Below are 16,064 nucleotides of genomic sequence, written 5' to 3' on the forward strand. Positions count from 1 at the left end.
CAGTGCTTGCGCTATTCAGTAGGATTTTGGGTGCGCAACTTGTTGCATTGTTTGTAGCTTTTATTACCATCTGTGTGATGCTGTTGGCCCTTGATGCATATATATATAGATAATTATCAGTTGCTAATTATTAAGTTAATCACACTTATCCCCACTGAAATCAATTAGCCATGATTTCACACTGAAGTGTGACTAATTTAGGTTAACTCCAACTCAATGAATGCAACTTACACTTTTCCCCCCATTGCTCTTTGTTATTATTATTGGATTGCCCATTTCTCTTAGCCTCATGTTTGTCTCGAGATTCCCCCTTCCCCCTCCTCCCCAACTCGTTTCTTCTAATACAACTAGACAAGACACATGCTAAAATTAACCAATAGATGGGAGATTATCACTTCTGAGGTACAAGTGATCAAGTAAGCTGCTTTCCAGGGTCTTGTCAAAATATCAGGTGTTAACCAGTGTGTCTTCTTCCCCCCTTTTAAGAAACACATTTATTCATTAAAACATTTATATACCATCCTTCATCCTACTTGAATTTCAGGGAGATGCACAACAAAAATATATCTCATAATATCAAATGATTAAAAATATTGTTTTCTACTGATCTAAAGGACAAGACCTGAACCAATGGTTTCAAATTACAAGAATGGAGATTCTGAATAAAGATTAGGAAGAACTTTCTGCTCTCAGCATGATTTTTTTTAAGGAGGGGGAGGAATTTGATGGTGGGGCAGGACTTTTGTGTGAGGGGAGAACCAATGTGATTAGTCAGTTAGTCAAGTATTTCTGTTGTTCTACAGTGGTACCTTGGTTCTCAAACTTACAGTAATCGTTCCAGAAGTCTGTTCCAAAACCAAGGCAAGCTTTCCCATAGAAAGTAATGCAAAACGGATTCATCCATTCCAGACTTTCAAAAACAACCCCTAAAACAGAAATTTAACATGACTTTTACTATCTAACGAGACCATTGATCCATAAAATGAAAGGCAATAAGCAGTGTACTGTACTATGAAATAAATAAGACAGTATTGTAGGTGATAAAAATTAAAATTAATGTTTTTTCTTACCTGCACTGATGACAGTCATTCTTTGGATGGGGGGGGGGCATTTATCCATTTCTGCAGTCACACAATCAATCAATCAATCAATCAATCAATCAATCAATCAGTAGCTGAACTGGGTTTCACACAGCCACAAAAACAAATTACAGTGGTACCTCTGGTTGCAGACACAATCCGTTCCGGGGTGCTGTTTGCACCCCGAAAAGTCCACAACCAAAGCGGGGCTTCTGCGTATGTGTGAAGCACAATAGAGCGCTTCTGAGCATGTGCAAACCACACAGAACACTTCTGCGCGTGCGGCGAAACCAGGAAGTAAACACTTCCGGGTTTGCCACATTCTTAACCTGAAAAACGCAACATGAAGCGGTCACAAAAAGAGGTATGACTGTAACGGAAAAAGCCTCAAAAACAAAAACGTAAAATAAATAGCAAAAACAAAAGCGCCAAACTGAATCCATTCCGGAAGTCCATTTGACTTCTGAAATGTTCAAAAACCAAGGCACAGCTTCTGATTGGTGCAGGTGCCCCAGAAACAATAGCTGACAACCGCATCGGATGTTTGGCTTCCGAAAAGCATTTGAAAACTGGAACTCTTACTTCTGGGTTTTCAGCATTTGAAAAGAAAGGCATTTGAGTACCAAGGCGTTGGAGAACCAAGGTGCTACTGTACTTGATCCGGGGGGGGAGCTGCCCCCGCCTGCCCCCTAGGCTATACCCATGGTTGAGAGCTGTTTGGCAGTGGAACAGACTCCTTTGGGTCCTCCTTCACCGGAAGTTTTTAAACAGAGGCTGAATGGCCATCTGTCAGGGATTCTTCAGCTGTGATTTCTGCATTGCGGGCAGTTGGATTCTTGGGGTCCCTTCCATCTCTACAGTTCTATGATTCTGTGATACACACTAGCAGATAGGAAAGGAAACATAACATAAATAATATTATGTCCTTTTTGACTACTGCATAACAGATACATTTCAGAAAATACAAAGCATTGTCCACAGCTTAAAAATCCATTCTCTTCAGTGTCCATGCTTCCAAAATATCATATTAAAAAACAAAAGGCTCTGCACCATGTTTCTATAGCGTACCTTTCTGGGGCATAAAGCCTCTGGGTTCATTGTACACATTACAGTCCCAAGTGTTCAATAATGTTAGAAGCCCTCGGGACTCTTTCTGCATGTCATGTTGAAGCTGTTTAAATATTATGATTGTGAGTGAAGATATGCAAACTGTTCTGACATGTTCGCATTAGCTTTTGCTATACATCTGTACCAGTGCATTGCTCCCACCCCAAACATACCCCTTTCAAAAGAGAGGGGAAAATACTCTAGATTGCTAGATTTATGTTTGCATCATTTTTTGATGAGGAGAGGAAATGCCTTGCCTGCCTCCTTAACTGGAATCCTACACAAGAGTGCTCTTTTCCACCAGCTCTTTTCAACCTGTGTGATGCCAGTGCCACTTTGTAAAATGAAAAAGATATTCTTCAGGGAAATGCCTTCTTACTGACTCTTTCTCGGGCCCTTTGCATTCTTGTTTATCCTCCTAAAAACTATTCAGAGATATCACTGGTCCCCATCAGGGTGGCATCTCCATGGCGGGCTGTTTCAATTATTTTTCATACCGCAAAAGTTATGTTAAGAGCAGATGTCAATCATCACTCGCCACGAATGGATTTGCTAGATTTAGGACAGGCAAGAGAATGAAGGTTAAGAACAGGCCACAACGGAGATTATCATAAGTAATGAACTTTGTGTGTGTGTGTGTGTGTGTGTGTGTGTGTGAGAGAGAGAGAGAGAGAGAGAGAGAGAGAGAGAGAGAGAGAGAGAATGTGTGTATATGTATTGTAGACAATTTGCAGACAGATCTGGATTAATGTTTATCCCAAACAAGAGATTACTATATGTCTGTTTCTGGCTGTAAACAGACATTATTAAACAGAAGGTTTATGTTCATGAATGGCAACTACAGGTGTTGTGCATTTATGATGTATTATATTCCATGAGAAGAATTCACCTGTTCAATTCCTGCTCTGAGAATTACCGTATTTTTCACTCTGTAAGATGCACCAGACCACAAGATGCACCTAGTTTTTGGAGGAGGAAAACAAGAAAGAAAATATTCTGAATCTCAGAAGCCAGAACAGCAAGAGGGATCGCTGCGCAGTGAAAGCAGCAGTCCCTCTTGCTGTTCTGGCTTCTGGGATAGCTGCGCAGCCTGCATTCGCTCCATAAGACGCACCCACATTTCCCCTTACTTTTTAGGAGGGAAAAAGTGAGTCTTATAGAGCAAAAAATACGGTATATTGGAAGTGAATTTACAAACACCTTTTCCTCTGTGATGAAATGTAAGTAAGAAAGATAGCAGAGTCTTTCCTGTTTGGAGATACCAGAGATTGAACCTGAGACCTTCTGCATGCAAATAGATTCTTTCCTGCCAAGCTATGGCCTATCTACACAGATCAAATAAATAGTTTCCATAAAGCTCTAAAATCTTTAATGAAACTATTTGCCCGGACAGCCCTGAGCTATAAATACTTCAGCATCTTAGACATGCATCAAAGCAACTGGAAAATTGGCTAGTCGCCTGCATTGGAGGGAGTTGCACTCTCTCTAAATTTGCAGGTTGGACTAGATGACCCTCAGGGTCCCTTCCAACTCTACAATTCTATGAATCTAGGTACTTATGTGCTAGATGCATAGTTGTTGTCAGCGAGGCCCAAGTGAGCTGTGTGGTTAGGAGTGTCTTTTACCAGCTGATATGGCAGATACGGACATATCTGGATCAGGATACCTTAAAGACTTCCTGAGCTTTTCTATCCCAGCTTGATCACTGAGATCATCTGGAAGAGGGCTGTTAGTTGTCTCCTGTGTTACAGAGACCTGGCTGGCCTCAAGCAGAAGTCCAGCATTTAGTGTCACCAGTCCCAAGCCATGGAACACTTTTCCAGCAAATAATCACCAGGCATCTTCACTTTTGACTTTCTTGAAGACTTCTGTATGCCAACAGGCCTAGACAGCTGTTTAAAGCCTTTTGACTCACGAGCCAGCCATTTTAATGGTTTTCACATTTTATTTTATGCACACTGTTGCACACTGACCTGCTGTTTTATGAGAGGTCAGTATATAAATACTTCTATAAATAAATAAATAAATAAATAAATAAATAAATAAATGTGGCATATCAATTCTGAGAAGGAAATACATGCATGTTTATATTGTTCTGAATATTGTAAGCCCTGTCTCTGTCTCTGTTACAGCCTTCCCCTCCAGTCTGGTGACCTTTCGATTTTGCTAGACTACAATTGCCATCATCCCTGGCTATTGGCCATGCTGGCTGGGGCTGATGGGCAATGGAGTTTGAAGCATCTGGAGGATTACTGTATTGAGTAGTGACTTCTATACGTGCATCATGATAAAAAAAAACCCAACCTACTCTGTAATAGATCAATAAAATATAGTTCTGCAGAGGAATTTCCCAAATTGCTTTCTGGTGCAAGTATGTACCTAACTCTGGCCAGCGACTGAAATAGATCAATTCATCCTGCTTATTAACCTTTACAATGTGCTGGGGTGGGAGGTTATTGTTCTGGAGTTTTTTGTTCTTGTTTTTATTATGTATTTTGTGTTTTTATCTTGTATTTTTATGCTGCGAACTGCCCTGAGATATTTGGCTGAAGAGTGGTATACAAATTTTTATAAATTTCATACCTGGGAGTAATTCCCACACAATACAGTAAGACTTACATCTGAGTAGAAGCAAGCATTGCATTGGAAGGCTGCAACTCTGAACACATTTACTAGGGGAAAGTCCCCATTAAATACTGTGGCACTTATTTGAGAGTAAATATGCATAGGCTAGCATTGCCTCTTTTAGAAATGTTCTAGTCAATGCTCCCTGGGAATAAATTATTGCACCTGGTACATATTGTGGCTGTTTCTTCAGAGTATTTTCCCATTATAGAACCAACACCTTCACAACATTAACAAAAACATAGACCAGCAGATGTTGTCAGCCAAGCTCTTAAATTCTAAATTAAATACATGGATTTTGTGTTATACTTTAAAAGAAGTATAAGAATAATAGGAGGCCATAAGAAACTCAGTCCAGATGTGTTTTATAAGTTTTGTACAGTGAAACATCTAATTCTAGCGCGCACACTTGAAGGCTAATATATTAATATATTATTGATATAGTAGCATGCCATCTCGGCTCAGTTGGCAGGGAGCCATAAGTCATCAAAATGACCTCTATCCTCCTAAGCAAAGACAGAAATGAAGATGCATTTCTGTTATCAGTCTATTATGGGTCATAAGCGGTACCAGTATTGTACTTTCCTCTTGAAATATGCAAAGCCTTGTCATAGTATTGCTCCACCTAATAGTGAATCTCGGTCGGTGAGTGCTGCCAGGATTGTAGCAAAAAATGGAGCTTCAGTGGTACCTCAGGTTACATACACTTCAGGTTACATACGCTTCAGGTTACAGACTCCACTAACCCAGAAATAGTGCTTCAGGTTAAGAACTTTACTTCAGAATGAGAACAGAAATCGTGCGGTGGTGGTGCGGCAGCAGCAGGAGGCCCCATTAGCTAAAGTGGTGCTTCAGGTTAAGAACAGTTTCAGGTTAAGTACGGACCTCCAGAACGAATTAAGTACTTAACCTGAGGTACCACTGTACTAGAAATAAGAGAGGGATATCAGCATGCACAAGAGAACCCCAAAAATTTTAGAGGAGGAAACTATTGAAGAAAAGAAGGCCCATGAGGACCTAGTCTGGACAATGGCCACAGAGTGCTGTGTGTCTGTGTGTAGTGGGATACAGTAACAGGGAAGGGAAGTGGGGGAGAATGGAGTGTCCTGGGAGAGGGTATGACTTACTGGATGTGAGCACTGAAAGTGAGTCCAACACACTACCATATTTTGTTGCAGGCCCCCCTTGTTTTACAGTATTAAGCTTCTCGCTGCTGAGCTAAACTTGTCTGAAGCAAACGATGACCCCCACGTCTTTGCAATGGCAAGATGTCTCCCCGATGTGATCTTCCAGACTTGGAGCATTAAGTTAATTTCCTCCTGGATTTCTGAGCTGTGTCTTTTCTACCCGGTGGAAAGCCCGTGAAGAATACAGCTTTTGACCGGATGACAGAGCAGGGAGGTTGAAACGAGGTGCATTAAATTAGAATATGACAAACCGCCAATCTAAATGGATTTGTCACGATGTTACTTGAGCAATGTATTGTCCGAAAGCGAATGTTGGCCACTGGCGCACCCCCAAAAGGAATAACAGGTATACCATCTGAATAGGTTAGTAGCTGTGAGACACTAATTGTAGGTCGGATGTGGGCTGCCATAACGCGGCAGAGATGATTCCATCTATTCTCTGCTTTTTCTCTCGATTTTGTCATTTCACGGAGAATTAACCATTAGCAAGTTTTCTGTGTCCAGGGCAATATTTGTGCCAAATCAACAGATAGTAACTGCTAGAGATTTTCTAGTATACTAGCTCTATAAACTCAGAGTGTCAAAAACAACAAAACAGCTTGTTTTTCCCCTGCATCTGCTAGTCAATAGTCAGCTTTAATGCACAGCCACCCAAATGAAAAATATTCTGAGGTACTCCCTAAATATTTGGTGAGCCAAACTTGGCAGTTAGTTTACCAGTTCTTGTGTTCTCCCTCCACAACCCTTTGAAACCTTATTCTTAAAATTTAGTCTTCATCTGTAATGTACAAGACCTAGGTCTGTGTAACAGAATTTGCTCACTTTTATCTCAATAGCTGTGTCTCTCCCACTTCTGTTCTCCCGTTCCATCTTTCCCATCTCTCAAGACTATATATTGTAACCTTATTGGGGCAGAGCTGTTCTCCGTTTCATTGTGAAAATCCAGTACACTGACAGTTATATATTAATAAAATATTTAGGGCAGCAATGTTTAAATCAATAGCTTGATTTGAGCTATTGATTCATTTAGCCATTTTGCTCAACCAGAAAGCTGCGCCAAATTAATTGGGTAACAGATTTTTGTTTAAATTCTATTTTTACTACAAGTACTGACTGAAACTCTAATTGTGAAATGCCATCTTAAAAGAGGATTGTGTAAACAAGAAATCTACAAAGTACATTTTCCTTAGAACTATTGTGTTTCTCATATGCAAATTTGTGCAGAATTAATCTATTAAATCATTTTTGGTTTAGTTAATTGATCACCAAAGTTTTTAAAATAGAAATAATATTGGGTTTCATCTTTCACTTATATGGTTCAATCACCAGGGTTTTTTTAAACTAAATAATAGCAATAGTAAGTAAAAAGTCTCTTTTTTTCTTTTTAAAAAATCTGTCATTTTATGAGAGGCTATGATAGGGTTAATCCAGCCACATAAATTTTCATGCCATGTATGGTAGTAGTAATGCTTGTGATCCCTTGATCTTTGATTAGATTCAAGCTAGAAAATATCTTGCGATTAATCAAATTGAGTTGCTCTGTATGTAGTGTAAGTCACTTTTCCAGATGGGACTATGGCTTTTTAATGCATTATATATGTTTTAATCCTTTCTATAAAAGACTTGGCATCTTTGTAAAAAATCAGGTTCAGGAAGCTAAGCAGGGCTACTCAGAAGACAAATGTTGCTTGCATTGTGAACTCGTTAATGACTCTGGATTGTTAGCTATTGTGTTATTTAGCTATTACATTTCTATTTTAATTGTATTCAAGTTGGATATTTATTTTAAACCCATTGAAATTTATATGTTCAGATATTTTAAAAATCTAACATGTATGGTTTGTATGTCTATGCAGATAAAAATTATCAAGAAACCTGATTGTCTACATTTGCATATTTTACTTTAACTTGGAAAGTTTCCTTAGATTTTTAAAAGGAGCTGTGGGATAATTGCAGTTATATTTCCCACAAACCCCCTTGAATTGGTCCCCTAGAGAATCAAGCTCTCTCTTCTTCCAATGTTTACTTTACACTGAAGTTAATCGACCCAATCCATGGATTTATGACACTCTTAGAAGCTTTGATGGCTATGCAACTCCCACAATCCCATGGGAATTCCTCTTTGGGGCTGCCCCATACATGCTTCTTCCTTGCATGTATAGGACTTCTCCTGTGCACACCTGGAAACACAAAGAGCTTTGGACTAGATCCTCCACACCCAACTCAGAAAATTATGAAATGTTCATCTCCTTAGGCAAATGAAATAACGATGCTTTCTGTTTATTTTACAGGAGACCAGGAGAGGCGCCCTTAATAAATGGATGGATTCCTTTCCTGGGAGAAGCCCTGAATTTTAGAAACGACCCTACCAAGTTTTTGTTATCTTTGCAACAGAAATACGGAGATGTTTTTACCGTCCACCTTGCTGGTGAGAAACACATTTAGTTCTTTAAGAGTGTGTGAAGATATGCTTAAGTAGCTAGAAACTTGGGAGTAATCACCTTGCTGAGATGCCAATCTCCTCAGTGAGGATAATCTTTCCTCAGTGCTCTTTCAAGAGGCAGGTGAAGATGTACTTCTTCCACTAGGCCAGGGGAGTCCAATTCTTTTCAAAGAGGGGCCAGATTTGAACATGCGTGAGGGCTGACTAAAGTTGTTGGAGAGCCAGTGTGGTGTAGTGGTTAAGAGCGGTAGACTCCTAATCTGGGGGACCGGGTTCGTGTCTCCGCTCCCCCACATGCAGCTGCTGGGTGACCTTGGGCCAGTCACACTTCTTTGAAGTCTCTCAGCCCCACTCACCTCGCAGAGTGTTTGTTGTGGGGGAGGAAGGGAAAGGAGAATGTTAGCCGCTTTGAGACTCCTTAAAGGGAGTGAAAGGTAGGATATCAAATCCAAACTCTTCTCCAAAGTTGCTGAGCTTTTTTTTAGGATTTTAGGATTTTAACCCAAGAAATAAACTGAACTGCCACAGGGGCCAGATTAAACCAAATGGTGGGCCAGATTAGGCCAGCCTTTGGACATACCTGCACTAGACCTTTGAAGATGAGGAGGTATATGATTTGCTGAAGTCAGTTTGAATAGAGCCCATGGCTGCTTTATGCTATTTGCCATTAGTTACCTCTACACTGAGTCTATTTTGTATTGTACTCTTTAATGAACATCAGTGCAGAACATATTAGGATATGCAAAACTAACTGTATAGTTGGGTATTTGCACGTATACACCACATATGCATAAAATGTATAGATACACAGTATATTTTGTATACTTGGTCTACCAAACATGAATTATCTGTATTTTCTTTACATTCTGCTCTCTGCTAAAGTGATAAATTACATCATCTACAGCAGAAAATGCTATGTCATATTTAGACAATGCCTTTTTTTTAAAAAAAGCAAAATGTCTTTCTGTCTAATTTTTTACAGTGGAGTTGACAGTAGCACAGAAAAGTGACTGACACATTAATTCATTGTTTCATTAGAATGAGAACAGCGAAACTACTTCTCCAATGACCCATAGCTCTGAACACACATCTTCATAAATGCAGAGTAACAGGAGCTGCTCCTATCTCTGTAATCTTTACTTTGTACACAATTCTGTAGTTACATACCATCATGCATCAAAGTTACACAGGTTTTACTGTCTAAGCGAGGGTGCACCTAGGTTTGAAAACTGGGACTTTGCTTTTTTATTATTTCTAAAGATCAGAGATCAGAGCTGCAATAAAAAAAACCTGCTTAAATTTACTGACAACGATGGAATTTAAGCATCCTAACATTGCACAGGGTTGCAGCTGAAGTGCTTATCACACAGGGAACACAGAACTTTGTATACAGCATGCATCATAAAATAAGCAGTCTACTCATCCAGTGCTTTGATTTGGTGGGCACAAAATGATGGTGGTGGGGAATTTAGTGATTTAGAGGAAGCAGGCTTTGTGGATAGAAGGGGGAGGCAGCAATGGTCCCTTGGGTGCTCCACATCTGTTCTCCTGTGGAGAGATTGTGGGGAGGAAAAGGGGGCAGATAATGTTGGGGGCAAAAGCAATGACAAAATCTGCAAAATATAAGCCAAAGTTCAGCTTGTCAGACTTTCATCAGGTTGCTAAATAAACACTCCAGCAAGGTATCTAATGTAAGAATTGACATCCGGACAAAACAAAAACATTTTGTACTTCTGAACATTTTTTTAATAAACTATTTTAAATTAATTTTAATTGCAAATTATAAAATGTAGGTCAGTAAATTTGTTTTAGAAACTCAATTCCACCTCCCCAAATCCCCAAGAGTAGCCATTCCTTTTTAATATAGGCAAGTGAGAGAAAGAAATGATGTATACACACTATAGGTATGACAGCATCCTCCTCCTTTTTTTTTTTTGTATAGTTACACTTTCAAACATAATTATTTCATATCTCATTGTTAAGCCAAGTCACTTTTTAAAGTGTTGCATTATGATGCCATGAGATAGTAAGCAGAATAGACTGAGTTATAGATAGTATTGTTTCTTAGGAACATCAGAGTTTTTATTACTTTGTGACACTTCCTGGTTTTTGTTAATACATACTGAATATCTGCAGCTCATAAAGGAGAAAGAGAAGCAAATGTACTGCTGTAATAAGCACTGTGCATCCTGACCCCCAATACCAATATACGCAGCATCTCGTGATGTCTTTTTGAATTGGCAAAATTGACATATACAGAACGATCAAATAATCTACATCAGTACTGATGTCTATGCTCCATCATTACTTTCTCTGCTTGGTGTGTAGCTAAAGGTCCTGTCAAAAAATACTGCCAATATATATTGTTCTAATTATTGGTTCCCGGAGTAGTTCATTTGGAAAATGTGGAACGATGCTTGGAGTTTCTGGCGTTGCCCTGGACTGGTAACATGATTTCACTGATTGTACTTTCCCGTGTGATGAGCAAATGATTGTCATCCCGAAAAGTCTCAAGGGACATGGATGTCATCTTAATAAAGAAATTAAAAAGCACATCTTTCCACAAGAAACAATGTAAATTCCTGACCTGTCGCAGAAAATAGTTCTCTAATTGGTTTTGTGTGGTGGTGCAGCAGAATCGTTTTCCCCAAACGTCATTCCAACGAATCGCTACTGTACATCATTGTCAGCAGTTCAGCAAAATCTTCCTAATAAGACCACTATTACATAAATGTGATCATCTTCCCTATCTCCCCTCCAAAAAAACCCCCTGTCATTTCTATACAATGGTAATTAAAGACTCAACCTGTACTTCTTGATGCTCCAGGTACCGGTAGATGACAGCGCTGCAAATCTTAAAAGTTTGCTCTGTTTGTCATAAAGCCATGTCTGCCTCTATCGAAATGCTGCAAAGAACCTCAAAGGGGAAGACACGTTAATCTGTCATAAGAAAAGCAACCAAGAGCCCCATAGGTGCCAAATCCCTGGGGCCCTAGGTGCCCGAGCACCCACAAAATTCCCCTTGAAGGGGCTGGGCACCCAGAAATTTTGGTGCCAGGGCCATGCATGCTGCATGACACCCACAGCACAAGGCACCCACAGTCGCAGGGCCAAGCTGGCATTCCTGAAGAGTTCTGTGGTTTGTTAAAAGAGTAACAAATATATGTTGGCACAAGCATTCATGAACTGGAGCCTCTTTTCTCAGATGCAGTATTTGTGATGAACCTATTGCATATTTTGCATAAATCAAACCTTCATTACAGCCTTGACAAAAGTGTGCTTTGTCCACTGATATTTTTAAAACACCTTTGCTGTTGTATCTGCCTGAAGCAGGTTTGGCCCAGTCATGAGGGATGTGTGTGTGAGTGCCTCAGGTGGCAGGATCCACAGGGTCAGCAGCTCCCAACATAGATATTTATTCCCTGCTTGTTCCTGATGTAGATCTTCACCCAACCCTTGTTTGCTGGGGGGATGCCATTTTGAGGAGGATGCCATTTTGTAGTTCATCCTCTTGAGTGTTTGTCCTTCTTCCCTTGAAGTGTAACTCTTTCTGCAACCATAGAGACTTTACTTCCAAGTTTAGCTTGCTTTGTGCCAGGGAACAGGTCCTATCAAGTGCTTCAGGAATAGGCCAGCTTGAATTTGAACACACTGGTCCATGGGATCACGAAGAGTCGGACACGACTAAACAACAACAGCAACAACATCTATCATCTATATCTATCTATCTATCATCTATCTATCTATCTATCTATCTATCTAATCTATCATCTATCAGTCTATCTAGTTACAGGTAGGAAGCCGTGTTGGTCTGCCGTAGTCAAAACAAATTAAAACAAATTCCTTCCAGTAGCACCTTAGAGACCAACTGAGTTAGTTCTTGGTATGAGCTTTCATGTCCATGTGCACTTTTTCAGATACACTGAAACAGAAGTCACCAGACCCTTATATATAGTGAGAGGGTGTGGAGGGGTATTACTCAGAAGGGTGGTGGGAATGGGTGATTGGCTGATAGGTGTGGTAAACCTGTTGACAACTGTTAATGACTGCAATTGGTCTTACAGGAAAAAGCAAGGGTTAAGATGGCTAAAAATAGCTTTATCATGTATAATGAGATAAGAATCCAATGTCTCTATTCAGACCAGGTCTCTCCATGGTTTTAAGTTTGGTAAAGGTAAAGGTAAAGGGACCCCTGACCATTAGGTCCAGTCGTGACCGACTCTGGGGCTGTGGTGCTCATCTCGCTTTATTGGCCGAGGGAGCCAGCGTACAGCTTCCGAGTCATGTGGCCAGCATGACTAAGCTGCTTCTGGCGAACCAGAGCAGCACACGGAAATGCCATTTACCTTCCCGCAGGAGCAGTACCTATTTATCTACTTGCACTTTGACTTGCTTTCGAACTGCTAGGTTGGCAGGAGCAGGGACCGAGCAACGGGAGCTCACCCCGTCACGGGGATTCGAACCGCCGACCTTCTGATCGGCAAGCCCTAGGCTCTGTGGTTTAACCCACAGCGCCTCCTGCGACCCTTAAGTTTGGTAATAAGTTGCAATTCAGCAACTTCTCTTTCCAGTCTATTTCTGAAATTCTTTTGTAATAAGACAGCTACTTTGAGATTTTGTATAGAATGTCCTGGGAGACTGAAGTATTCTCCTACTGTTTTCTCTGTCTTGTGATTCCTGATGTGAGTTTTATGTCCACTTATCCTTTGGCGTAAGGTTTGGCCTGTTTGTCCAATATAGAGAGCTGAAGGGCACTGTTGGCATTTGATGGCATACACAATGTTAGAAGATGAGCAATTAAATAGTCCTGAGATGGTATGTTTGGTGTTGTTGGGGCCAGTAATGGTGTTTTCCAGGTGTATGTGGCAGCAAAGTTGGCATCTGGGTTTATTGCAGGCTCTGGTACCAGTGTCTATCTATCATCTATATAGCTACAGCTATATGCTATATGCAGTGTTGCTGCACGACTTCCAAAATGACAGGATTCTCCAGTGACTTCGTTCTTCCTATCTTGCACGCTATGCTTTTTTGCTACAAAGCTACAATACAAACTAGCGGTTGTGAAGTCTTTGTAATAGAAACTGTAGCAGAAGTCGGAGGTTTGGGAGCAAATGAGCAGTGTCAATAAACAGAAACAAACAAAGAAAAACACACACCACAAAACCCCTTAAGAACCATTTATTCTCCAGGATTAGAAGTGGCTTTTCTTTTCTTTTTTCTTACTTCTTTTCATGCAATTAAATAGAAGAGCTGACTCTGCTTATTAGGCAGCAAGGAGTTTCTACATGGCTGTCCCATACAGACATGTCTCTTCATATTCCACTGGGGAGAAGAGATTTTAGCATCAGCAGACATTGCCAGACTCGGAAGGGGAACTTCATTAAACTGTCACTGTGGACCTAGTATAAATGGATCTAATACAGAAAGCAGGCTGCTTTTAGGAAGACTTGTGCTCTGATCCCTTGAACTCCTTGGCAGATGTGGGAACTTGCTCCCACAACCAGTCAGATGGGTACTCTGGCTTGTGAGCTTGCGGTGATGGATTTCGGAGTTTTAAAGCACAAAACAGAGCTCCTCTGAGGTATTTGTGGCTGAGACTGGACTGGCCAAACGTCAGGATGAGTTTGAAAGGAATGGGCTTATTGTCAAGTAAATGTAGAAAGAGAATCTATCTTCATCTATGTATGTTTACTGGTGGGGAGTGGAACAAAGTCTTTGCAGCCAACAGAAATAAGCACAGCTAAGTTATGTTTGTGGGAGCTTTTTATTGCCTGGGCTCATTTTTATGTCACTTCTTTTTATGTGAATCACCATGAGCTATGGGAAATGCATGTATTATAATGTATTATAATGCTTTAGAAATTGTTAAAATTAATTAAATTGTTTTTAATTAAATTATTTTTAATTAAATTATTTGGGGTAGAATAAATACAGTATCTAGTGTCTGCTGCGACAGGTTTTTATGTGTAAATAAAAGCAATAATGAGATTATTGTGATGCCTATTCAATTCTGTAATGCAAAGCAGAATGGTCAGGTTGACATAAAGGACTGTTTTAAACAGGCTGATTTGCTCAGTCCAGAATGTGTTGGCTTCAATCCTGAGAGCCAGGCAGGACTCAAAGAGTTCAGTGTGCATTATTATTCACATGCTCAGTCCAGCAGGCCTTGCGCCTAACATGTCTTACGCTTTCAAATTTAGGGCTGGGGTAACATGAAGCTTGCTTCTTTGCGACAGGTAGTGTCAAAACAAATACAATTATAAACCATATGGGTATGATTCTAATCAATGCCTTTAAATGAATTGACCATGCAGCAATATCCTGGACATATTTACACAGGAGTATGTAGGATTGTAGCCTTACCCTTTTCATGTAATTGGTTTATAATCAAGGATTTGATCTGTGGAACTTTGTGCAGAGGGATTGTCCCCAAATGTTTTGCTTGTGGGTTGTATTCTCCTTTCCTCCATTCCTCCTTTAAAGTAATGATTGGGAAATGGTTTTTAGTGGGTGCTTTGTTATTGTAAATTAACTAAATTTGATTCAGCATGCAATTACTTTTCCATATTAAATTTATATGCAAACTGCATTTTTCAATTTATTTCTTCCATTTCAGTCACTGTGTTGACTTCAGCAGTGACTTTGCAAAATAGGGGGTTCACTTTTTGGCATGTGATAACCAAAAACGCAGCAGAGTAATTGAAGTGTTGATGTCCTGACACTTTATTTGTCAGGATTGTATTGCATGCTTTTGAATGTACTTGCAATGAACAAGTGTTTATAAAGATACTGTAAACTCTGTCCTAAACAAATTGACTTGGAACCTGTTTCAGATATTTCCTAGGGGAGTACAGTTTAGAGGCTCATATTAATATCATATAGGACCTTATTCCAAGCAACTGCATTCAAAACAGGGGTGATACTAGAATAGTCGCCCATCCTGGAAAGATTATTCACTTGAAATTATGTTGATATTTAAATATATAAGAATTGGGAATTGTTTTGCAAAATGTTGGAGTGAAGATCACAAAAAAGCAGCTCAGATTTTTTTTTTTCATCTGAAAATAGCAGATGGTGGACAGATGGTTTAAATTAATATTAATTAATTTTTAAAGAAATCTTAAATTGTTTACCCTGAATGCTCAAAGTTGGGAAGCTAGTTGACATCTTCAGGTTAATAGCATTCAAAATCAGCTTGCTAAATACCAGAGCAGAATGTAGTATTTTCAGTCTCTCGGTCACAACTTTAATGCCTATAATAAAAAGCGACTCCAGGATGAATTCATTGTAAAAGATTGGGTTGGAGCCAGGAAAAAAAATAATGCTCAAGTCTCTCAAGAGTTTTGGGCAAAACTCTGAAGACGTTTCTTCTTTATTTTTTTTCTGAATACAAACTGTTCAGAGTATTTATTTATTTTTATTGTTCAGATGCACTGAGATGGTATTTGAAAGGTTGCTTGTACCAGTTTGAGTCATTTTACACAACAGAATTAGTGGGCAGGATCCCAGGGTTGCATAGAAGAGGGGTAGGGAATAGTCTGAATACCTTGCACTTCAGGAGGAAAAGGGATAAATTGTAGAATACAGGGGTTCTCTTTTTGCACCTCTCATCCTATGTCTGGA

General features: G+C 39.8%; 1 protein-coding gene across 1 annotated transcript in view; it reads left to right on the forward strand.

The window, feature by feature from the left end:
• CYP7B1 (cytochrome P450 family 7 subfamily B member 1) overlaps positions 1-16,064 on the forward strand; it is a 101,665-nt gene that overhangs the window by 64,968 nt on the left and 20,633 nt on the right. The window contains exon 2 of the mRNA XM_081917560.1: positions 8,290-8,426. Coding sequence (XP_081773686.1) covers positions 8,290-8,426 — 137 coding nt within the window. The remainder of the gene's footprint in view (positions 1-8,289; positions 8,427-16,064) is intronic.

The sequence above is a fragment of the Podarcis melisellensis genome (assembly GCF_964234715.1).
Source record: "Podarcis melisellensis genome assembly, chromosome: 7".
NCBI classification, from domain to species: Eukaryota; Metazoa; Chordata; class Lepidosauria; order Squamata; family Lacertidae; genus Podarcis; species Podarcis melisellensis.